This window comes from Geotrypetes seraphini, chromosome 9 (genome assembly GCF_902459505.1).
Source record: "Geotrypetes seraphini chromosome 9, aGeoSer1.1, whole genome shotgun sequence".
Taxonomy (NCBI): Eukaryota; Metazoa; Chordata; class Amphibia; order Gymnophiona; family Dermophiidae; genus Geotrypetes; species Geotrypetes seraphini.
In genome coordinates this window covers 170,715,787-170,739,824 of record NC_047092.1, presented here as the reverse complement: position 1 = coordinate 170,739,824, position 24,038 = coordinate 170,715,787, and the positions used below count along the sequence as shown (strand labels likewise).

The following is a 24,038-nucleotide window of genomic DNA, read 5'->3' as shown; positions in this document are numbered from 1 at the left end:
TAACTTTGTGCGTCCTCTTGTTTTTAATACACATATTGTCAAGTATAATTTTAACATTGTACATGACCAAACGTGTTGGTTGTATGCCGTCATCTACAGTGTTCTCTATGTAATTCTCAAAGAAAAGTGGTTGGAATCCTGGATAGAAACTGCTGTTGGGTAGATGTACACTGTTCTGCATGTCCAAGTTGGGTAAAAGTGGTCCATTTTCTAAAAATTGATAGTCTACTAGCTGGCTTGTATCATCCTTCGTTGCGGCTCAGCTAGCCTGTGCCAACCTCTTAGTTAGGCTTATATACAGAATGCCTGTCTATACGATTCTATAAAGGCTTCTATTTTAAAATTGCTATTTAGCTGCAAATTGGTAAGACATAACCACCAAAATGCTCGTTTTTAAAATGTCAGTGGTTAAATTTGTTTCTAGATATAAAAACATGTTGGTGCTGAATATTTATATAATTAGGAATAAGTTCCTGGTCACTGCTGAACAAATACCAGTTGTCGGTAGTTTGTAGGCACCATGTCATTGCTGTGCCCTTCTGGCTGGCAGGAATAGTGTCAACTTCTCACTTAGTTGGGGGACATCATTTTACATAGAAACATGAAAAATGACAACAGATAAAGGCCATGTGGCCCATCCTCACCTTGAAGTGGTTCTTTGTACCAGACCTGTTCAGGTGTACCTGTGGGCTTGCACGTAGTATATACAATAATTTTTTTTTTTTTTTTAAACTTGGGTATGTTGGTACCATGTGTAGAGGTCTGCAGCTTTGAAGGAAAGTGGTAATGAAATGAATTGCCTGCTGTAGCCTCTGTAAATGTAAGATTGGTCCATAACCATATCATTTTAGTAAGAACCCTAAGCATAAAGGGTACAAGATGGATATTTCAAATTTATGACTAGCTTGAAATTCAAGTTTGGGTTGCTTTTATGTGATCACTGTAAATGTAATTTCTGGCAAGCTTCTCAAGCTGTTTTGATCAAGATATTCATACCCTTGTATTGCTTCAGTATCATCTGGAAAATGAGTATTTTGATTAAGATGACACTTGGTTATGGCTCTGGAAAGCATACTTCAGAAAGTACCTGAGTAACCATGATCAGCAGTTACTGCAATTTTCCTAAACATCTTGCAGCACAATTTTGTCAGTTAATGCTGCAAGTGTTTACCTTTTTGATGCCTTAACAGGCTTTCATTTCTAAACTGGGGTGCTTTTTTTTTTTGGGGGGGGAGCTTATTACCAAATCTAGATTTATTTTCTGAAAACTGTGTCCCAGAATAGCATGTATAAAAGCAACAAATATTCCTGCTTTGGAAAACTGCTCCAGAACTGTAAAATGAATACTATGTTCAGAAGCTGGGTAGATTACCATGGTTATCTGAAGCTTGAAGAGATTCAGAAAACAAATGAGAACTGATTTGGAAAATTAATGTTTTATAGAGTAATGTTAGATTTAGCTTTATTCCAGTGATATAGTCTGCAAAGGTTTGGGGGGGGTTTGTTTTTTAAAGGTTGTAGGTATGATATGGAGTAGAAATGTCAAAGCAATGTAGACTCGAGACAAAGCCATGTTAGATGGCTTTGTACTTTTGGAATGCATATTTAACATCTTGTAAACATGAATGACAAATGGCTTTGGCTTTGGCAATGGCTAGTACATCATGACATCAATCTGGTGCTTTTTTTTGCTTACCATGTTGTAGCCATGAATTCCCAGTATTACATCCCTTTACTGTGTGCTGGAAACATATGGAGAAAGTTTTATGTAAATGTATAGAACTAAGACAAATTAACGTGGTATAAGCTGGGAAGATTTTATAGTAGAGATGTCTGCTTAATTTGTATGACTGGTACTAAATTACTGAATGGTAATGGCTAAAGACCTCAAACATAACTGAAAAGATATACTTTAAATGAACATTTTAGGAATGTAAGGGAGAATATTTTTTAATATATTGAGGAAACTTTCTACAAAACAATTTGAGTAAGATTGTTTAAAATGCAGAAGACAAACATTTCCATAATGTCGCTGATTGAAATTGTACAGGAGTATTGCCTTTTAACAGTAGTGGGCATATTAGTACAAGCTTCATTTTATCACTTAAAAGATCAGATGTTTTCTTGCAAGAACAGATTAAGAAATTGTGTACTTCAGTTGGCTTTTAGTGACCAGAGCTGTTGTATGTTAAAATTAAATTCAGTAGCTGCTTGTGTGGCATCCGTCACAAGAAACATTTGTTCTGAGGTCACACTCTATGGGTGGGTGAATTCACAATTTTGTGGGGGATGTGGAAACATCTAAATTTTAGATGTGTGTGTGTGTGTGTGCGTAACATACCCACCCTTTAACAAATTTGTCGTAGTTCTGGTTTCTGGACTTGAATTTACATAAATCTAAAATTCATGTCCTGTTACCTTCCAAGACTTACACTAGTTTTGATAAACTATAATTTTGCACATTGTTTGGTCCTGTTTTCTAAGATTCTGGTGTATTTAAATGTAACTTGCCATGAGCTAAGTCTTAATAAAATTTAAAAAAATAAATTTTGGACTCATCTTGAATGGTATCTTGGCCTATACGCCTACATTGATGACTGCCTGTCTCTGTACCTTGGTTTACAAGCATAATCCATTCCAGGATCATGCTCGTAATCCAAAATGCTCATTTTTCAAAGCAAAGTTCCCCATAGGCTTTAATGCAAACTCAGAAGATTCGTTCCACAACCGAAGTTTGCAATGGTGGTCCAGGGGTGAGAACTTGCCTGCGGGTGCTGCAAAGCGATTCCAAAGTGTTGCCTTCCTTCCTCGGGGTCCCCATGCGGTTGCCCTCCTGCTTCTGCGATGCCTCTGCCGTCCGTCAGAGCGCTCTCCTGGCTCCCATCTAAACTGGCCCTCCTGAATGAGCATGCGCGCGTCCTTGTACGTGGTGAGCATGTTGTCGGGGAAGCGGCTGCCTTAGGAGAGGAGAGAGAAGTCGCACGCATGCTCATTCAGTATGGCCAGTTTAGATGGGAGCCGGGAGAGCGCTGACGGACGACAGAGGCATCGCAGAAGCAGGGCAGCCGCATGGGGACCCCGAGGAAGGAAGGCAACACTTTGGAATTGCTGTGCAGCACCCGCAGGCAAGTTCTTACCCCTGGGCCACCATTGCTGAGTGCTCGTTTATCGGGGAGTGCTCGGTTTACGAGACAAAAGTTTGAGTGTTTTGCTCGTCTTGCAAAATACTCGCAAATCAGTACACTTGTAAACCGAGGTACCACTGTATATATGTAACCTGAGTCCTCAAGATAAGTGTTGCATTAACCAGTGCACTAATTTCTAATGTATGTGCTAAAAACCTTTATTCCCAATGCAGTAAACTGATATGCACATTTTAGTGCTAAAGTGTGTACACTACTAAATATACAGCCATTCGCAAGTAAAATGTCTTCTTATCAGTATATTCGCAGAGCTTGGCTCAACCACCCTATCCTCTCCTTGCCTGGACATGTTCCAGGTCAGTGGGTCTTACAATGAGCTCAATACAACAAGAATCCTGATGGTCAAAGACCCTCGCTTTTAACTGAACTTCAACATTTTCATAAGTCTGACGGCAGTGGTATTGCTATCTTCCAAAATTCACTGGAGGCAATCATGGGTAGGTATCGCTCCTACCCACCAGCGTTAGAGGTGGGCTCAGTTGGGCTATCAGGGTTCTTTAATCCAAAAACATGTCACTTCAGATCATTTTTGCTCCAACGCTGTATTTTATTTCCATCCCTGAGCTGCTAGAAAGAACAAATTTCTGCATGGAGAGCAATTACCAATTTGTGCCTTTCGGCACTATCCTTTAGCAGTTTGACAGATTTTTCTGTGTTAGCTCTTTTTGATTTGAGAACAAGATGATTGTGGAATATTCAAGAGTAGGCCACTGTTGAAAGATGGTGCATACTATTAACTGGAGGCTTACCAAAAATGGTTAGTGAAGGCTTTCCTGAGGTGCATAGATACAGCTGTTTTGCCATTTTTAACTTTGCCTGCCTCTCAGCAGATGTTCTGCCACTACATGTACATTCTTCTAAACTATACCTCTTCTACCTTAAGAGATATGCACCTATACACCCTAATTCCATATGTGGTACTCAAAATTGCATGTGTAAATTTGGGTGTGCATCTAATTGTGTGCAGTTTTAATTGGCAAATCGGCTAACTAGCACTGAATTGGGTGTTGTGCATATAAATTTAAATGAATGTACATTTTAGGCTGCATGTGGATTTGAAAAGGGGGCATGGGGGGGCATAAATGGAACAGGGATGTTCCTGCAATTTAGGTTAAGTGTTACAGAATAAGGGGGGGATTCATATTTTTTTTTTTATAAGAGCTGAGAATTTTATACCAGGTTTCAGTTGGTATAAATCCTTCTGCTTAAAGGATACAGATCCAGCACCAAATGCTATCCTATAAACAGCACCTTGAGTACTGTTTATAGATAGTACAGATTTGATTTTGGTGTCAGACTGAATTTAGTCCATATAGTTAAAGCTGTTCTCTCATTGCTTTGAGAATTCTGCCCTGGGTGACTTAAGACATCATTTTTCACTGAGCAGATACTATAATGTGCACGGATTGTCTCAAATTACCTCTGAATGTCTTCTTGTAGACTCAGGCTTTGAAAATGCTGCAACAGTCTGGGTGGAATTTGAGAGTACCATTAAACTTCATATAAGCATTCATTCTTAAACTGTGTAAATGTCAACTACAGGAAAAACATTGATATGATTAAACTTTGTGCAGGATACAAATACTCATGTAGGATTGCCTTCTGTTGTGCTACTTGACCAAGGAGCTATGTCACTGTATAACTTGCCCACTTCCTCTGTGTAGGTTGGTAGTGAATCTATCAGCTGCAGGACATATGGTGCATTAGTTTAATGTTTGAACCAGGCTCTGTCCTAAGTGAGTCTAAAACCAAAAACCTGCAATTAGAGTGCAAGCAGCGAGTATTAATTTAAAAAACTTGAACAGTAATCACTGAACCCAACTATGGACCCTACCACTTTTTGTTTTGTAACTAGTTGGAATGTAGTTGGTAGATATGAATGATAAAACTTCTCCTATTTAATAATGTGGTAACAGCATATATGTTGTAATGGAGACTAGTTTAAAGGTGTTCCTAATTGTTATCCTACCCTTTGTGGAAACTATATCCATGTTTTACTTCCACTTTCTACACTGGTCTATAATGTAACCATAAAGCTGTCCTATTAAAAAGATATATATATGTACCCTGGTACTATCTCTTGTTCAGTAGACAGGTGAGACATTTTAGACCATAGTGTTATTTCCTTTTACTTGCATGCTGCAGCAGGAATCCACTCTGGATTTTTCATTTTGCCTCCAGTGTACTTTACAGACTACTACTGTATTTTTCGCTCCATAAGACACACCCAAGAATTAGAGAAGGAAAACAAGAAAAAAACATTCTGAACTAAATTCTCCCTGCTAGGCTCTGCACCCTGTCCCCCCTCTGGTGGTCTAATGCTAGGCTGGGACAGGGCAGGCAGGCAGGCCAGGCCCCCCAACCTTAGACAAGCAAGCAGGCAGGAACTCCCATTACCTTAACTCCTTCAGCAGTCCAGCACTGTAGGGCAGGAGTTTTCAGCCTCCTGCCCTTCATCCATCTTTCTCCCCAGGCAGCAGCATCGAGTGGCAAGAAGGCAGGTATGAGTTTTTCGCTTCCTGCCTTGCTGCTCTGTGAATGGTGAGCCAGCGCTGTAGGGCAGGAGCTTTCTCTCCCAGAGTGGCAAGCAGGTAGGTGTTGAGTTTCTCACTTCCTACCTTGTCCTGCACTGCTTTGTCAATGGCTCTCACGAGAGCCATTCACAGAGCAGCGTGGGACAGAGCAGGAAGCGAGAAACTCACACCTGCCTGCCTGCTTGCTGCTTTGACTGCTGCTGCCTGGGGCGAAAGCCGGATGGAAGGGCAAGAGGCTGAAAGGTTGGTGTTGGGAATAATTTGTAAATATGTTCAACCTGTTAAGGGAGTAGTTTTGAGCTCTTTTTGAAGCCTATGTTGGCAGTTAATCTGTTTGGTTATTTTGAGAACAATGGTTTGACCTGTTAAGTGCCTCTACTTCACACATACAAGTCTCTATGCTTGGGTATTGACTGTAGAGGATACTAAACTACCATATTTTTCACTCAAGATGCACTTTTTCTCCCCTCATGTTGCACCTGCCTGCTTGCTGGGAGAGGAGGGGATTAGTTAGTATTTGCTGCATAAGACATACCCTTATCTCCACCCATTTTTTATTTATTTTTTTTTTTTTGGGGGGGGGGGGGTATATCTTGTAGATTGAAAAATACAGTAGTTTAGTGTCCTCTACAGTCAATACCCAAGCATAGAGACTTGAATATGTGAAGTAGAGGCACCTGTAACAGGTCAATCCATTGTTCTCAAAATAACCACGAAGAAGCCACACTCCTGGTACACCTTAACAGAAACAGGGGCCTGTTTCCCATGCATGAATGTAGGTGGATGAAATGGCTCTATGACTCCACCTGTGGCTTTAGAAACAGGAACACCCTGCTGGAGTGAATGAGTCAGCACAAATGGTTAGAAATGTGAAACTCATTAGTGACCTCTGAATAATGCAGGAGACCCCTGTGCACGTCCAATTTCTAATATGTACTTTCTTTGGTATAATAAAGTAGACAGATCTGCCTGAGTCTGAGGAGTCCCTTGGCAGTAGTTGTATAGCTCAAATATCCAGCAAGCATTGAACAGTAGGCTGGACTTGCACTCCTTGTCCAGTCTCCCGGCAGGAGCAGTCATGAACCGATGTGATGGGCAAATTCCATTTTGTAGCCTGATGAATAATTTGTAAGACCCACTTGTCTGCTGTAATATGCATCCAGGCAGGCAGAAACTGAGAGTTGATCCCCTATCCGGTGAGGGGCACTTGGCTCCCTGGCATCATTGTGTCTTTTGGGCTGGACAGGCACTGGCAGACTGGGAACAACTATAGCCTGCATACCGATTCCGGGAACCCAGTGCAAACCTTTGTGCTGAGGAAGAAGTATATTGCTGGGAGAAATGAAAAGTAGAATGCCTAGAACCCTTGTATCTTGCTCTACTATCAAGCAGGGTGTTTTGAGCGATGGTCCATTACTGAATCCATGAGGTCATCCAGACCCTTACCAAACAATAACTGCCCCTTAAAAGATAGCCGAACCAAAGTTGCCTTTGAAGTGGAATCACTGGTCCACAGCTGAACTCGGAGCCCCGAAACAACATATGCTGACACCTTTGCCATTACTTTAAAAAAGGTCATACAAGGCATCTGCCATGTAATTCATCCCAGCCATCAGAAGTTGAGAAGGCTACACCACATCAGTCTCCAGCATACATAGCTGAGAGAGATGGGCCTGTGCCACAAAAGACATTACCACAGTAGCTTTAATGCCTAAATTGGCCATTTCAAAAACTTTCTAGAGAACCTCATCCACCCAGCGTTCCTGCATATCTTTCAACACAACTCCCCCGTCACTGGGAAGAGAGGTGTGCTGAGTCGCCAGCGAATCCACCTTGGGCTGTCCGAAAAGCTGCTGACACTCCTGTGCTAGTAGATGCAAGCGGGATATAGCTCTAGTATTCCTCAAAGGACTTTCTGGAGAGTCAAATTGCTCCAACTATAAAACTTGTATCCGGGTGCCAGGGAAATGTCACAGATTGCGAGCACATACTACAAAGGCAGGGCAAAGAAGTGGAAGGAGCAGGCTGAGTGACCAAGCTCAATTCGTGTAAAGATTCCGCAGTAAGATCAGATAGCACTGCAAACTTAAGTGCAAAACAGTTGTATCATCTCCAGGATCTGGAGACCCTTAAGGGACCTGTGGATCCAGAGTACCCAAGCCCTGATCCCCCAATCCAGGATGGGCTGCACTAGCAAACAAATGATCAGTGAGGTTCAGGTCAGCCCCTGAATCCTCCAGAAAAGATGTGGAGGCAATGAGACCCCTGAGGGCACCTCACTGCCTAGTGACATCTAAGGGGGGGCCACAAGAGCATCCAGCAGCTGGAACTGTGGTTTGAAATTCAGATCATAGAAATCACATGAATTCAGAGTATTTCTTAGGCTGTGGAAGGTCTGCTGCCTGGCTACCCAAAGAATCCGCAGAGCCAAGCCCTGAATGTAACGGTGGCCCCCTCATAGTGCTAGCTGAGTGAAATCACCTGCTTCTGTAGGGGAGAAGCTGAACTAGCCGTCACTGCCCCCTGACAGCAGCACATGGTGCACGGATGCTCCAAAAGCACTAAATCTGTTCAAACTTCACATGAATCCACAGCAGATTTTCTGGTAAAAATTCCAATTTCCAAGAAGCAGCAAAAAGCAGAAGAAATATTGCTAAAATTCCAAGATGGCCGTGGCACCAAATTTGTGCCAAAAATATGCTATTTTAAATACTTCCTGAAAAGAAAAAAAATGGCAGTTTTAGTATTTTTCACTTGGGGACCCACAGAGGAGCACCTGGAACAAATAAAACACCTTGATTCTAACTTTTCTTGATCTCTATGAGAGCCCTTTAGCTCCAGTATACTCATTGTGACCAGTGTCACTTCTACTGCTCCTGCTTCCAGCCCTTTTTAGTAGCTGATTCAGAATTCACTGCCACAATGCTGGGAATGCTTTTTCCAAACTGATATTCAGGCTGCCGGTCAGACTCCACTGTCTGACTGTGTCCACCACCCCCCTGTGGACCACTGGATGTGCAACAGGACAGGTAGAGGTGTGAAAATGCAGCTGGCACACTGCGGGACACCACTGTGCTCCCTAAACGTGCCTAACAGTCTGTGCTTGAATCCCACTTAACTAGGTCAGGGATGACCCTGAGCTCCAAGGAACAAGATGCAGACTGGTTAACAGGTACCCTGAAGGGATCAGCCTGTCGGCTACAGACCAAAGTCTGAATTTTCAAGCAGGTTGAGCTTCAAAACCATTTTAAATGCAAAAAGACCTGCGAAAGTAACTGAACTATGTTGCATTAAAAACAACAAAATGAGAGTAGAACCCACACAGTGGTAGAAGGCAAAGACTGTAGAGGGCGCTAAACTAGTCTGACATACGTTGGAGGAAGAGTGAAAAATCTGGAGTGCATTCCTTCTGCGGGAAATAACCCTATGGTCTTCTAGAATGTCTCACCTATTGCACTGGAAAGGAGAATATAATATAGATTTTGGACTTCAGGCATCATTGTTTTAGGGTCAAATCTATATCACTTGACACTACAAATTGCAATCAGCCCTTTTAGAACCAGGCCTTGGTTAAAAAAAAAAAGTTTGTAATGAAGTAATTTCTTAGGTGATGTGCTGCTTTAAAGAAGACAAGTTGAAGTACATGCCTAACTGGAAACCATTTGTGTAAGAGTAGCCTTATAGCTGTGGGCACCTAAAAGACCAGTTGTCCTAGTTATCTCTGTTTATGCTGTAAAGCGATACCATTTGTTATGTATAAAAGCTTTAGTCCCTGTAAAATCTGTTCTAGATATGAAGGTGTTGGTCCTTTAAATGTTAGGTAGTTCTGGGAGGGGATGGACTGTCTTGCTACAGGTAAGTACCAATTACAGGCAGCTATAAAAGGGAAGTTCTGTCTAGAATCCTAAATTGTATTTGCAAAAAGTTGAAATGTGAATGTCTAGGTTTGTCATTGCAAAACTGCCCCCCCCCCCCTTTCCCATTCTAGGTATAGGGCTTCAAGGACAAAGAGCCCTGGATTGATTTATACATGTGATAAGGTGTATCAGAGAGGAGAAGCTGCCTGTGAGGTAATTGGTACAGAATAAAAATGCTGCAGAAAACAAAGTGTTCTCTGGAATTGTTAATGCATTGAAATACATGAGATTAAAGTGATGGCTACTTAGTAATAACATGATCAAATTTAACTTTAAAGCAAAAGGGGCTGGGGTCATTAGGGAAAAATATTCTGTAAGCATTTAACTTTAAAGAGAGACTATGATATAAAATGGGAAGTGGTAAAAAAAAAAAAAAAAAAAAAGTTCAGCAGCAGCAGTCAGGATTAAGACTTTATTTCAGCCATGGCTGTTCAAAATGCTATCTTGGAAACCCAGATCAGATTTATTTCATGTATAGAAGAAGACAGGCCAAACAACTGCCACCATGGTTAAATAAGCCGAAAGACTTTTCTAGGCAAGTGCATATATGTCTTAAAAATGGAAAAGGATTCAAAGGAGAAAAAAATGCTAATGGTGGATTTGATTTAAATCATGGGTTTCTATGGATTCATTCTTGCTCGTATAATTATATTTACAACCACATGTCAGCAGAATAGGCCAGTTTTTTATATATTATTCAAACAGTCCACTACAGACTTCCATCTAACATTTTACGACAGTGTTAGCTTGGTTCCACCCATTCTTTTCAGAGCTGTTGCAAAACAAAGACTATTGTGTATGAAAAGGTGGCACTTTAGCCCAAAGCTGGCAAGTAGGCTGTGGAGTACAGTACTTCAATGGTCCTTATTCTTACCTGTGCTCTTCAACATATGTATGAGCACCCTGGGCAACCTCACCTTCACTAACAGCAAATGTCTGCTATCCTATGCAGATGACATCTTTCTTTTGATTCCATTCTCTACTGCCATTTGGAAACATTTTTGGAGAATTCCCTAAGCCATTGAAAAAAATATACTCTTGGGCCCTCTCCAACGAACTAAAACACCACTGAAACCAAATCCACAATGTATACAAGCTTCAAATGATTCAGAATGCTCTTTGGCTTAAAAATATGACCCTTCATCTGCTTACTACTGTGTGCTCGGATCGTGTTTAAACTTTCCTGCATGGTGTACCATGCACTAAACACCAACCTAATGGCACAGATAATCCACCACCTCAACCAGGATCAGCAGCTGCCCGCTAATCATCCCCTTATTCCAAAGGAGTGAAATATAAATGAATATTCAATACTTTTTTAATGTATGCTGGCACTAGAACTTGGAACGCCCTTCTAACGTCCCTAAGACCCTTATCTTCTGGAACAGACAGAATTCCTTTCAGTTCAGTTAACTGCCTACTTCTCAGACTTTGAGCAGACTACTATTTGCACGCTCCTTACGCCAAAGGTGAACCCATAATTGCCTGCAACTGTTTATAACCTTGCTCTGGACCCTTTCTTGTCTGGTCCCCATAATATTCCCCTTCAGATCATAGGTATAGGGTGGCAAATGTCATCCCAAACAGAATTAGGGCGATTTATCTCCTTGCGTGATCCGCGGGGTTTGCCCTGAATTAGATGTAACATAAGAGAAGTCTCAGGACAAAAGGTCATGTATCCCAAACGGGAAACTTCCGTGTCTTCTTTTTGGATTAAAACTCTACTATTGCAGAACCAAGCCGTACTGCTTGCTTTCACGAGCGCTACTGCATCGTTTCCCGTCGTGCATTGCTAGCGTCAGCATGCTGTTGGCGCCGCGCGTTACGTGCTGACGCTATCACTAGACGTCTATGGGGAAGGGCGAGCCGCAGGGAAAAAAAAAAAAAGAAGCCTACGGGTCTCGTGACCGGAAGCGACGCACACCAGCGTCCTGGCGGCGAGCAACGTATGACGTCATTGCCGCTATTAATACCGCTGGCCAGCGTCACGTCGGTCTCTTTTATTTCCGCTGCGAGGTGAAGATGGCGCCGGTGAGTGCGGGAGGCGCTATTTCGTTCCCAGTTGTTCGTGCTTACTATCGAAGCGGTTTAACGTGTTTAAATACAGGTCCTGCAGTGGGAATCCAATCCAGTGTCCCAAGTTCTCGAGCTGCTGCACTTACTAAAACCACTGCTGCTACCGTACTCTGCTTCTTCACCATTCAGTTAGTCAGCAGGCTCCTTCTTCTGCGAATGCCAAAGCCTGTCATTTGCCGAAACACTAGTGGTAGTGGAAGTAGTAGTTATAAGTATAGGACCCAATATTCGAAACAGTAGGTAATGGGATGAGGACCGTACAAGGTTTCAAAAATATATTTCATTCCCCGCTGGATGAATACATTCTGTTGGTGTAAGTCAGGGGTAGGCAATAACGGTCTTCCAGAGCCGGAGCCAGGTCAGGTTTTCAGGATATCCACAATGAATATGCATGAGATCGATTTGCATCTCAAGGAGGCATCTCATAAAGATTTATTGTGGAGATCCTGAAAACCTGACCTAGCTCCGGCTCTCGAGGACCGGAATTGCCTACCCCTGGTGTCAATCACTATATGGCCAGGATTTATCTGTGTAGTGACTAGAACTGAGTCAAGGTTAACTTAACCCAGTGTTTTGCAAACTGTGTGCCTCCTGAGATTTCAGATGTGCCGCTATACGGGGGGGGGGGGGGAGATGCTGGCACAGCCCTCTTCCCTGCTGGCACACCCACTGGCGGCTGAGGGCCTTCGCGCATGCAGGTGATGTCATCACAGCGACGTCCACACACTTCTGGATGCCTCAAACTGCGGCCACTACATTTAGTGTGCCGCGGCCCGAGAAAGTTTGCGGGACACTGACTTAATCCATGACTGTACCAAATGAACACGAACATACCCGGAGAACTATGACCATGCATTATTGATCCTATAATTTACATTTGTGCTGTCAGTCGCACACATATGTATACTAGATTACCTGCATGGTTTAGTTTTTCAATATATAATGTTTGGCTGAGCAGGGCCAGTACAAGGGTATAGAGTACCCTAGGTGAGGATGGGATTTGGCTAGTGCTTTCTTAACCAATTAAAACTTAAGAATTATCTTGTCAATACTGGCCAAAAAAACAAAGAAGGGAAAATAGGAAAAGTAAAGGGGTTTTGTGTTTTTGTAGATAATACGTAGAACTAAAAAGAATGCAAACGTTTTTATAGACATGTAAAAACTCAATCCAAGTCACCGTGTAGTCCATAGAGAGCTCCATGATGCATATAACCACAATGTGAGGATCGCGTTGAAGTCCCCACACTCACTGTGAAGGAATCCCTTGTTTTCAGGCAGCAAAAATCAATTCATCTTGTTTAGCAGTTCAGTATGTGACTGTGGCTTGTCTTCTCAGTATTCCTTCAGCTGTTATGCTCTCTATCCACAATCTTAAGAGCACAAGTTAATTTTCCAGTTCATATATGACCATGCTGGATTTTTATATTATAGATCATGTAAAATAATGTTCCTTCCATCTTTTGGAAATACTATCCTTTCAAAAGATTGAGGGCACATAGAACAAAGGTCAAACAGAGCATGCTGCTGCTCCTTATAAAACTAGAAAGCTCAATAGGCTATTGTATCCTATTAGAGAATGACACGGGGAGAAATTTTTCCCTGTCCTCTGGTGCGGGGTAGCTGGATGGAACATGAGGTAGTAGGTAGCAAGAACAGAAGTGACCAGAGACTCATCCTAGAGGATGATGGGACATAGATAGCAAGCAGGTGAATGGAACCTAAGTTTAAGTGGGTCAATAGTGTTCCTGGGAGCCACCACAGAGGATGTAAACTTAATGGTAATGTGCAAGTGATTCCTTTTAGTTGGTTTCAGTAGCATTTACTTACCACTTTTGATACTTACAGAATGTCTCCTATACTTTAAACATAACTGAGAATTATTTTAGTTAATGAGAAATAAGATCTGAAATCTTGTCTTTTGGTTAGGACTTTTACATTAGGGTTATTTAAGTTACCGTATTTTCACATAGATAACGCGCACCCGTGTAAAAAGCGCACACGGGTATAGCGCGCAAAAAACACATTTATGTACATAAATTTTTATATACCGCGCACACCCGTATACCGCGCATGCTGCCCGACTCTCCTTTCGCCCGCCCTGACTCTCCTCTGGAGACCCTGACTTTGTTTTCGCCCGCCCCGACTCTCCTTTCCTCCTTGAAGTCCTGTCCCTACCCTGAAAGCCTGATGCCCCCCCCCCCCCGACGTCCGATTCACCCCCCCCCGCAGGACCGCTCGCACCCCCACCCCGAAGGAGCGCTCGCACTCCCACCCCGAAGGACCGCTCGCACCCCCACCCGAAGAACCGCTCGCACCCCCACAGCCTCACCCCCCTCCCCCATGGAGAAGCTGTCTACCTTGTTTCCGGATGCCAGCGAGCCCAGCTGTTTCCTCTGCCGGCGGTCCCGCCCCTTCTCTGAGCCCTGCTGTGCTGCTTTTTCTTCCGGCGGTCCCGCCCTTTCTCTGACATCAGAGAAAGGGCGGGACCGCCTGAAGAGGAAGCAGCGCAGCACAGGGCTCTGAGAAGGGACAGGACCGCCGGCAGAGGAAGCAGCTGGGCTGGCATCCGGAAACAAGGTAGACAGCTTCTCCATGGGGGAGGGGGGAGGCTGTGGGGGTGCGAGCGGTCCTTCGGGTGGGGGTACGAGCGGTCCTTCGGGGTGGGAGTGCGAGCGCTCCTTCCGGGTGATGAGTCGGGGGGGGGGGGGAACTATGTAAAAAAAATTTTGTACAACGCGCTCACACGTATAACGCGCAAGGGTATGCGCGGTTTGTAAAAACCACGTATAACGCGCGCGTTATATGCGAGAAAATACGGTAAGTGCCTGAGATATTTAGGAGGTAAAAATCCTGTGTAATTTTCTTTAAAAATTGCTTTGTTTTGTAGCAACATCCTTCTCTTATATTTGTGGGCTAGAAGGAATTTCTGTTATCATGATATATGATTATTTGTTTTTCCTTTATTTTTCTTTGTAAAGTTTCTTATCTTTAACCTTTTGTATTTCAAAAGTGTGAATTTTTTTCAATAAAAAAAAAACATAACAGATAACTGATGAAGGCATAAAATCTGACTCGGGGTGTGTTCTTTCAAAATGTCAAGGATGAGCGCACTCAAAATGTAAATGAATCTAAAAATAGAACCTTTTGGTTGTCATTGTGTACATTAGAATTAGATTCACAAGATGTTAACTATATGAAAAATTAGTCAAGATCAACAGTAGTCTTATCCAAGAAAAAAAAGGCATAAATTGGTCACCATTCTTGTATTTTTTAATGAGAAAGATCTTTATTGAATGATATAAAATACAGCCAAAAACAATTCACAGTAAACCACAAAATTATGATGGCCATAGGAAACACACCAAAGAACAATGTTAAAGCCACAAACCCCCAAATTATAAAATTAGCCAAATGGTAACCCATTAAATTTTTACCCCAACATTAATGGGCTAAAAGTAAACTAATGAGTGAACTGTATATATGCATTGTTAAATGTATTCCAGAGACTCAGAAATGTAGAACTGCCTTCAAAACTGCCTTTTTAATTTGGAAAAAATTAAGTCGTCAAATTTTCCCTTAATGCCACTGTTGCCAAAGTAAGACATAATGTGGATGGAGCTTGCTGAGTTTTGCATTGTACGTCTTGGAGCTTACAGCATGTCGAGATGCATTGGTGTACAACGATTCATTAACCGGTCACTATATGGATGGTTGATGTACTTGACAACTTTTTTGCTTGCAAAGTGGGATTTCTAGAAGAACGTTTATATGTTACTGCATGCTTTGTGAAACTAGAAGTGTAAGCTAGCATACTGTTATTCTCTGGCTGAGGGGAAATATGATTGAAGTCAACAAAATCCTGCCTGGTGTAGAACGGGTACAAGTGGATCAGTTTTTTACTACATCAAGATTTACAAAGACTAGGAGACACTCGTTGAAGTTACAGAGTAATACTTTTAAAACCAAGAGGAGGAGATATTTTTTCACTCGGAGAATAGTTAAGCTCTGGAATGCGTTGCCAGAGGATGTAGTAAGAGCGGTTAATGTAGTCTGTTGACAGACATGGGACAGTAGCATGGAATGCTGCAGCTGTTTGGAGTTTTTCCCTGTACTTGTGATTTGGATTGGTCTTTGAAGACAGGATACTGGGCTAGATGGACCATTGGTCTGACCCAGTAAGGATATTCTTGTGTTTAAATTCTGTAACTTAGTATTTTGAGATCAGTATGCCATCAAAATTGTAATTAATAGTTTTACCATGTCATATTGAATTGGGCAAAGTTTTACATGGTGCCTTTTGAAGGGCAAAATGTCTTGCATATGAATGATTTGGGTAGTCTTTATTTAGTAAAAATGACTAGTATAAAGCTTACATTATGAGAGAATATTTGTTGTATCCCCTGAAAAAAATGGACAGACATACATAGTACTTTAGCCATGCAATAGTTGCAATCCTATAGTTGATTTAGAACAGTGTTCACATTTTGATCTTGCTCTCTTTGCATATTAGCAGGAAGTTATTTGCTAATGTTCTCTTAAATATTGTTTTAGCAGAAAGATAAAAAATCTAAAAGATCCTGGAAATTTGTTCTTGATCTTACGCATCCTGTAGAAGATGGAATATTTGATTCTGGAAATTTTGTAAGTATTTCTTTGCTCATATTGGAGCAATTTTACAGCAGAGCAAATGTACTATAATCTTGTATTCTAGTATATGCAAATGCTATTCTTTGTATAAAAGATCTTTAGAAATAATTTTGATATATAAAAGCTGAACCAGTTTTTTCTCCAGAAGATTAGTGCAGCAAGGAATACAAGACAGGCTTAGGGGAGAATTCATTGTAAACAGCTGTATATGTATATCATGTAAAAATCCCTGTGCACTGCAAGCATACAGTATATGCCATGAGTTTTGATACAGCTAAATGGTGAACATGTAATGATACCAATTTAATACAATAAGAAAATGTTTTTGTTAAGTGTTCAGTTTGGATAGATGCTGAGTCGTGGAACAATATTGGCACTATGATGAGCTATTTAAAGAAAAAAACCAACACATTTTTATTCCGCTTTCCGGTTCTAAAGACATGTACTTCTAAGGTTCACTGTTTTGTAAAAAAACAAAAACCTTGAGCAACTAAACAATGCGACTATAAAAATATCTGGCCACATGTGCGGGGATAGTTACCCAAAGGATTACCATGTAAAATGAATTAATGCTTCCTCTGCCTAGAGGGGCGACAACATAATTTGGTGTATGCTTCCTAAGAACAAATGGTAAAATTTTTCAGGCTGGACTCTACCACAGAAGCAGTGAGTTTGTGAGCCTCTGGATAGAGAATGAATGGCTTGGGGACAGATTTGGCCCCGCAGGAACTCTATTTCCCTGTCCCTGCCCCTGCCCCATTCCTGTAAGCTCTGCCTTAACTGCACAAGCCTCGAACACTTATGATTTTAAAGTGTTTGAGGCTTGTGCAGATGAGGACAGTGCTTGCAGGGACAGGCACGGGTGGCACGGGAAAATGAGTTCCCGCGGGGACGGGGAAAAATTTGTCTCCATGTCATCCTGTACTTTTGGAATATAGCCTAATGTTCTGTAATTAGACAATTTAGGAATTATGTTCTACAGAAGTTATATAACACAACATTGAAATATTATGCTTATTCTACATTAGAATTCCCCAAAGTAAAAACTGTTTTGTCTCCATCTGCGAGTGTAATCAGCATCATGTATTGTGCAATAAAATTAGAAAAGCTCCTAGTGGACAAGTGAAACTGCTCTCACTAACATGTACATTGCAAGGTACTTCAATGTAGCTATAACATTTCATACAACTAGGGTTCTCTTCCCTAGTTGATGTCTAGGGCACCATTCCCTAGTGTTCCATTCTTTCTGTTTGCTGAAATAGGAGCAGTTTCTGAAGGAGAAGGTCAAGGTCAATGGAAAAACAGGAAACCTGGGCAACATTGTTCATATTGAACATTTTAAGAACAAGGTCACAGTGATGTCTGAGAAGAAGTTTTCGAAAAGGTGAGTATGCCCATACATTTTGCATTGGACGTTCATTAATGACTTAGCGTGCCCTTTTTATTTCTTATTTGAAGTAAAACACTCATACCTTGAATATGTTCTTTTCTGGATAGTTGGAATGGAATAGGCTGAGTCGCAGATACAAAGCCCCTATAGTAGACCTTCATTCATTCCCTTTTTTCTCTGTCATCCTGCAGAGCATTATTCATGTTTCCCCCTGAATACTTTTCTCCCTCAAGCTCTCTTGAAGTGACATGGGGTATAGTTGGTTCTCAGCCTGCATCTCACTGCTCTAGAGAGGCCAGTGTTTCAGTCTGGTTTCTCCTATTGATGCGCCTTGCACAAGATTCCTAAGTAGACGAATTTGGTCTTGGAGGATGAGATCATGTCAGCATCTATGAGACAAACTTTTCTTATTACATAGAGCTTTCTGGACCCCTGGTCGTTTACATAAATTAGATAGTTCCAAGTCAAATAGATGTTGGCATTGTCATCTTGATGCTGGAACTTTAGATCATTTACTTTATTATTGTCCCTTGGTTATGCATTTTTATTTGGGATCAAGTAAATAACATGTCAGAGAATCCAGTGGCTTTATCTTATGATACCATTTTATTTGGTACTCTTATGAGAGCCAAAAGTCAACTATCAATGAATAATAACAAGCTTCTATTAGTGATGACAGGGGTTGCCATGCAGCTTATGTTAAGAAATTGGAAAAACTGGGATAGGTTGAACTATACATTCTGGTGGGAATCCCTGTGTTATACATATAAAATGGAACGTTGTATGGCCATACAACAGGGAAGATTGAAGAATTTTGTAGAGGTGTGGGAGCCTTTGACTAAATACTGTAAAGAGGAATAATTTATTTTATTTTATAAACAAGTAAACGTACACATCTTGGGGGGTGGGGTAAGGAAAGGGAGTGGAATTTTATGAATGGTTTCATGAAGGTTTGATTTATTTGTTTGTATATTAGCTGGGAGGGAGGGGGAAATTTCTTTGTTGTAGTAATATTTGAAAGTTTGCTGCACTTATTATACAATGTACATATATGTGATTCATTTATGGCGCATTTGTAGTTTGAAAATCATTAAAATAATTTTTTTAAAAAAAAGATTCCTAAGTAAACTGGGTACTGGGAGAGGCTAAAGACAGCTTTCAAAAACAATGTAATTTATCACTTATGTTGTTTCTCATTCTCTCGTCCTTTAAAGTGGGCTACTGCATATTTCTCTATAACTATGTGAATGAATATTTGCACCATTATGAATTTTAATTATATTTTTCCTTTTGTATGGATCGATTTTGAAAATAAAACAAAACATTAAAACCATCAAATGACTCTGAATAAAATGGTCTTTCCAGTGCAGTAGAAATGGTATACTGAACTGTAGGGTTATCCATCCATGCTTGCGAGCGTACTGCAGATGACGTTCATCACAATTTTGCAGCTCCTCCCCCTCCCCGGTCTCTGCTTCCCCCTTCAGTTGTTCCTCCTTAAGCATGAAGGTGGTGTTCTGATCTGCTCCCTCTATTTATTTTTACGGTCTATTTGCAGTCTTTCAGTTGTTTGTGGTTTATACGCGGCTCCAGGACCAGCTATGTCTGCTTGGAGAGGAGCAGACTCCATCTGCAGCTGGCAGGTGCATCCTTCAGGGACCTGTTCAGCCAGCCTGCTGAATATTTGTGGAGCTCAAGGTTCCGGGCCCTCGGCATTTGCCCACTTCCTTGACTTGGTCAGGAGCTTGAGCACAGGCTGTTAGGCATCAATAGTGTCCTTTTGGGGGGTACTCATGGAGCTGGCTTTTCAGCGCTCATAACCCAGCAGTTTGACTGAAGTCCAACTGGCAGCCCAAAGATCTGTGTGCTAGCTGACCGATGGACTGAGGCAGAAAATCCCTCCAAATCCAACTACTCTTTTTCAAGGAGCTGAAGCAGGCTGCAGCACCTTTTTTCTCTGCACATGGTCTAAGTACCAGCTATGACAGCCTATGGCGGTTAAGGCAGAGCTTACAGGAATGGGGCAGAGACAGCGACCAAACTCGCGGGGACGGGACTGGGAAATTGAGCTCCTCTGGGGACAAATTTGTCCCTGTCTTTCACACACCCTCTCCCCAACTGATTCATGTATTCGCCGGCAGATTGGCCAGAGAAAGCAAAAAGGTGCCAGCAATGCTATGAAGGTTGCTAAATATCCAAGCCAAAGAACCAGTTCCTCCAGCCGACTTGGCCCCTCGTAGATACTCCATATACTTTGTTGTGCCAAAGAAAGGCTTAGAGGAGTGGAGGCTCATTCGGATCTGAAACATGTCAATGTGGCGCTGTGAGTACTTGGCTTTGAATAGAAACCGTTTGGTCAGTCATTGCAGCCAGGAGAATTTCTGGCCTCCTTAGATTTGACAGAAGTTTACTTTTACACATCCATCTTCCTGAAACACAGGAAACTTCTCAGATTCCATGTGCTGGAAAATCACTATCAATTCTCTGCACTTCCCTTCGGGCTTGCAGCAGTGCCCCGAACGTTCACCAACATTATGGTGGTAGTGGCCACTTATCTCTGCAGAGTGGGTTGGCAGGTGCAGCTGTACTTGGACGATTCGCTCATCAGAGCACTATCTGTAGCAGAAGGAGAAAAACCGGTAGCGGCAGTTGTGGAGAGACTGCAGAGTTGAATTGTGAACTTTTGAAAAAGCCACCTGATTCTGAGAGTCCTGGAATATCTGGGGTCTTTTCAGCACAGCAGAAGGCTGCATCATTCTTACAGAAGCATGCAAACAGAAGCTTCATGGTTACAGATTTGTTGACCAAACCAGAGCATACAGCAATACATTACCTTCAAGTCCTTGGGTCAGTGGCGGCTATGATAGAAGTGGTGCCCTGGGCAAAAGCAAGGTATGTTGAACCCACTGCCCAGTAATTATCTGATGTGCCTGCTTTTTGACTTAAGCTTCATGGCCAGCTTCACAGTTAAGATTTTCCTGCCAGTCAGACTAAAGGATTATGGAGTGTCACTGTATAGACGTAAGAGGGAGGAATGTTTGAGCTCCATAAATGTTCAGGGTGTTATGTTCTTGTTTTAACATCTATTTTTCTTGCATTCATGGCTCCTCTCAGAGGCTGCTTCATGTTTTCCTTGCATTATTGTTCATTTAGAGATTGTTTTACATTTATCTGAGCAGATAAGACACTTGGTTGCGGGGAGTTTTCCATGCCCTTCCTTCTCCTGTCTCCTCCTATAGGGCTGTCATTGGCTTTGGTACGAACTGAAGGGGGGACCAGCGAGGAGGAGCTGAAAAGTTGTATGATTTGACATTTTCTGCAGTATGCTCACAAGCATGAATGGATATCCCTATGGTTCAGCATACAATTCCTATCTATTGGAAAAGATTATCAAGCCAAAAACCTAATCTCTTTTTAAGAACATTCTGGCAAAAAATACTTTGGGGCTCTTATTACACAGTAGTAAAAAGTGGCTTTAGTGGACCCTTCACATACGTGTAAGGCCATTTTTACTGCTAGTGTAAAAGGGCCAATATTCCCATTTATGGCCACGCATTGATTTTCCTATTAATGAATGAGCCCCTTTGCCACCTATTTTGTAGGTGGTAGGGACTCGTTTTAAACCTGCACTATTTGGTTAGCATGTAGCAATGCCCATGCAATAACACAGTGGTTTTCACAAATTTTTAAGCAAGGGCCATTTTGAGTCCAAAAGGGCTGACTGGGAGCTAACATATATCTTCCTATTTGGGGCCATGACAGAGTATCGCTTCACAACATTCATTCCTACCAAAACGCCTGGCCTTGGTCACCCATACAGAACCCAGATAAACCCTATGCAAAGACAGGACCATAAAGTAAAAGTTCTAATATTTACAAATGAAACACTAAGATGCCAGACTCTGCATGTAGTACAACCCCAGAGAAATAGAAAGAAAAGCATTTCTTCCTGAACAGTGCAAAATATAGACAGAGATGTAAATTCTTAAAACTGACACATTTTAATCACTAAATTGAAGATAAAATCACTTTTCCTACCTTTGTTGACTAGCTCTTTAATCTCTCCTAGCACAGTCTAATTGGGCATCTTATGCATTCCATGTGTGAATTACATTTGTATATCTAAATATAGGTGAAGTGAGTGCATGGACTTACCAAAAGAGATTTACTTACAAGCAAGGCTGCTATAATAGATTCACTTCTTTATTCCAAAATGTATGTAGAAATGAAAAATATTAGAATAGATTTGGAACGTTTAAGCCTAACCTAAAGGCCCAAGAAATAGCGCAATAGCTGCATTGTTCAAACTATTTCTTATTTAAAGTGACAATTGAATACCTAGTATTGTTGAAATGCCGTGAATTGCACAGGAAGAACTTATAGGTACTACTGTTTTATGACTTCTAGATTTTGTTCTGCTTCCTAGGTACCTGAAATACCTCACAAAGAAATACCTCAAAAAGAATAATCTTCGTGATTGGCTGCGTGTGGTGGCAGCTGACAAGGAGACTTATGAGCTGCGTTACTTCCAGATCAGCCAAGAAGAAGAGTCAGAGTCTGAGGAATAAAGGGAACTCTATTTCCAGTCTTTTCTTGAACACTATCAGAACACAACTTGGAATAAAGATCTTATACCCCTAGCAAGTATCTTTTCTTCTTTGGATGATTAAAAAAAAGTGATTGTGGTTTATATACAAGATTCAATTCAAGAACCAAGGAGCATGGCTTGTGATGTGACTAGACAATGATCAAGCAGTACAAAATTTTCAAAGATGTTGAGCAACCCCAAACACAAATATTTTGCTGTCTTTAAACCATAAATGACTGAAGGTTAATTTAGAAATATGGCTTTTGCTCCCTTAGACCAGAGCATCAAACATGTACTGCCTTGACTACTGGGCAGTGCTGTTTCACATTTAATGAAAACAGCTGAGCACAGGCTTAGTTAGGATTGGTTGAACCCTGGATTAGTGTTAGAAGCAGCATTATTGGCAAAGAGGAATCTTGTTTTGTTTCTAGTTTGCAGTGCTAGATTTCACCTCTAGTGGGCTGTATTTCTTCATTTAATGATTAGCTGCAATGAATAGACTATAAGACGTTTTAGATGTGGCGGAGCATTTATGATAGGTCTTAATCTGAGTTTAGAGGTTTTCAGAAATGCACCCAAAAATGGACACTTTTGAAACAGCAAAATGTTGCCCCCCCCCCAAAAAAAAAAAAGACCATTTATAGATGGTTTGCCCTTAATGTGGCAGAACAAGTCATTGGGATGTAGGAGGGGGGCTAGCATTTTTAGTGAACTGGCCACACAAACATCCCAGCAGAGCATTGGGGGGGAGGGGTGTCTTAGGGAGCATTGCAGTGAACGTCATATAAAAGGTCCCAAGTACATATCTCACCATAATCCCCTTGTGCATAGTGAGCCCACCAAAACCTACTGGACCTAACTGTATATTCCCCCCCCCCCATAGCTCTTATGCCTGCAGGTGTCACCTGTATGTCACTAGAGTAGATTTTGGGCAGATTTTAGTAAAAATACAAGTGTAGTAGTTAGTGGCATATAGGCCTGGATCCCCCTTCTCTGTTATCCCCTGCACTGACCACCAGGCTACTGCAGAGGCCCACTTGCTGCTCTAATAGGACTGCCTATACCATTTGAAGCTACAGGTATGTACTAGAGAATAACACAGGGACAAATTTGTCCCCGTTGGAACTCTTATTTCCCCGCCCCCATCCCTTTGAGTTTTGTCACTGTCCCATTCCTGTAAGCTCTGCCTTGACCGCACAAGCCTCAAACACTTAGGATTTTAAAGTGTTTGAGGCTTGTGCAGATGAAGACAGAGCTTGCAGGAATTAATTGAAGTAATTTCACAAAAACAACCCACACCAAAGGTATACAAAATCAAACAACAAAAATTCCTCCATGAATCTTAAGACTTGTCATACCAGCAGCATTGGGATCCTAATGACGGAAGATTAATTTCCAAAACGGAGCTTTATTGAACCCGCTTTTGACTTTCTGCTGTGAGTCTATCAAGCTTAGTGTTTGGTGAATCATATTTATACTTTTACATATTGAAGATGCATGTACTTGAACTTTATAATAGTGAATATCAGTTTGAAACTCTATAGTGTGTTTCAAGGCATTTATTTTCAATTTTGAGACTGTTTCTTCACATGAATTTATAACTTATGGTTATTTAATGGTTGGACACTTGTTTTTCACAATGTGAGAGGTCCAGGGATGTTCTCATACCCATCTGGGTCTAGG

The 24,038-nt window shown here is 41.5% G+C and overlaps 1 protein-coding gene across 2 annotated transcripts; it reads left to right on the top strand.

Moving 5' to 3' along the window:
• The first annotated feature begins 11,621 nt into the window (after positions 1-11,621).
• Positions 11,622-22,411, top strand: RPL22L1 (ribosomal protein L22 like 1). Of its 2 annotated transcripts, none has more exons than XM_033958891.1 (4): positions 11,622-11,685; positions 16,282-16,371; positions 17,640-17,761; positions 22,194-22,411. In XM_033958891.1, exons 1-4 carry the CDS (start codon positions 11,677-11,679, stop codon positions 22,333-22,335), a joined length of 363 nt encoding a protein of 120 aa, XP_033814782.1. In that variant the 5' UTR covers positions 11,622-11,676; the 3' UTR covers positions 22,336-22,411. The 2 variants fall into 2 exon arrangements, with proteins under 2 accessions (XP_033814782.1, XP_033814783.1); XM_033958892.1 differs by having other exon boundaries at positions 11,630-11,685; positions 16,285-16,371.
• Positions 22,412-24,038: the final 1,627 nt, after the last annotated feature.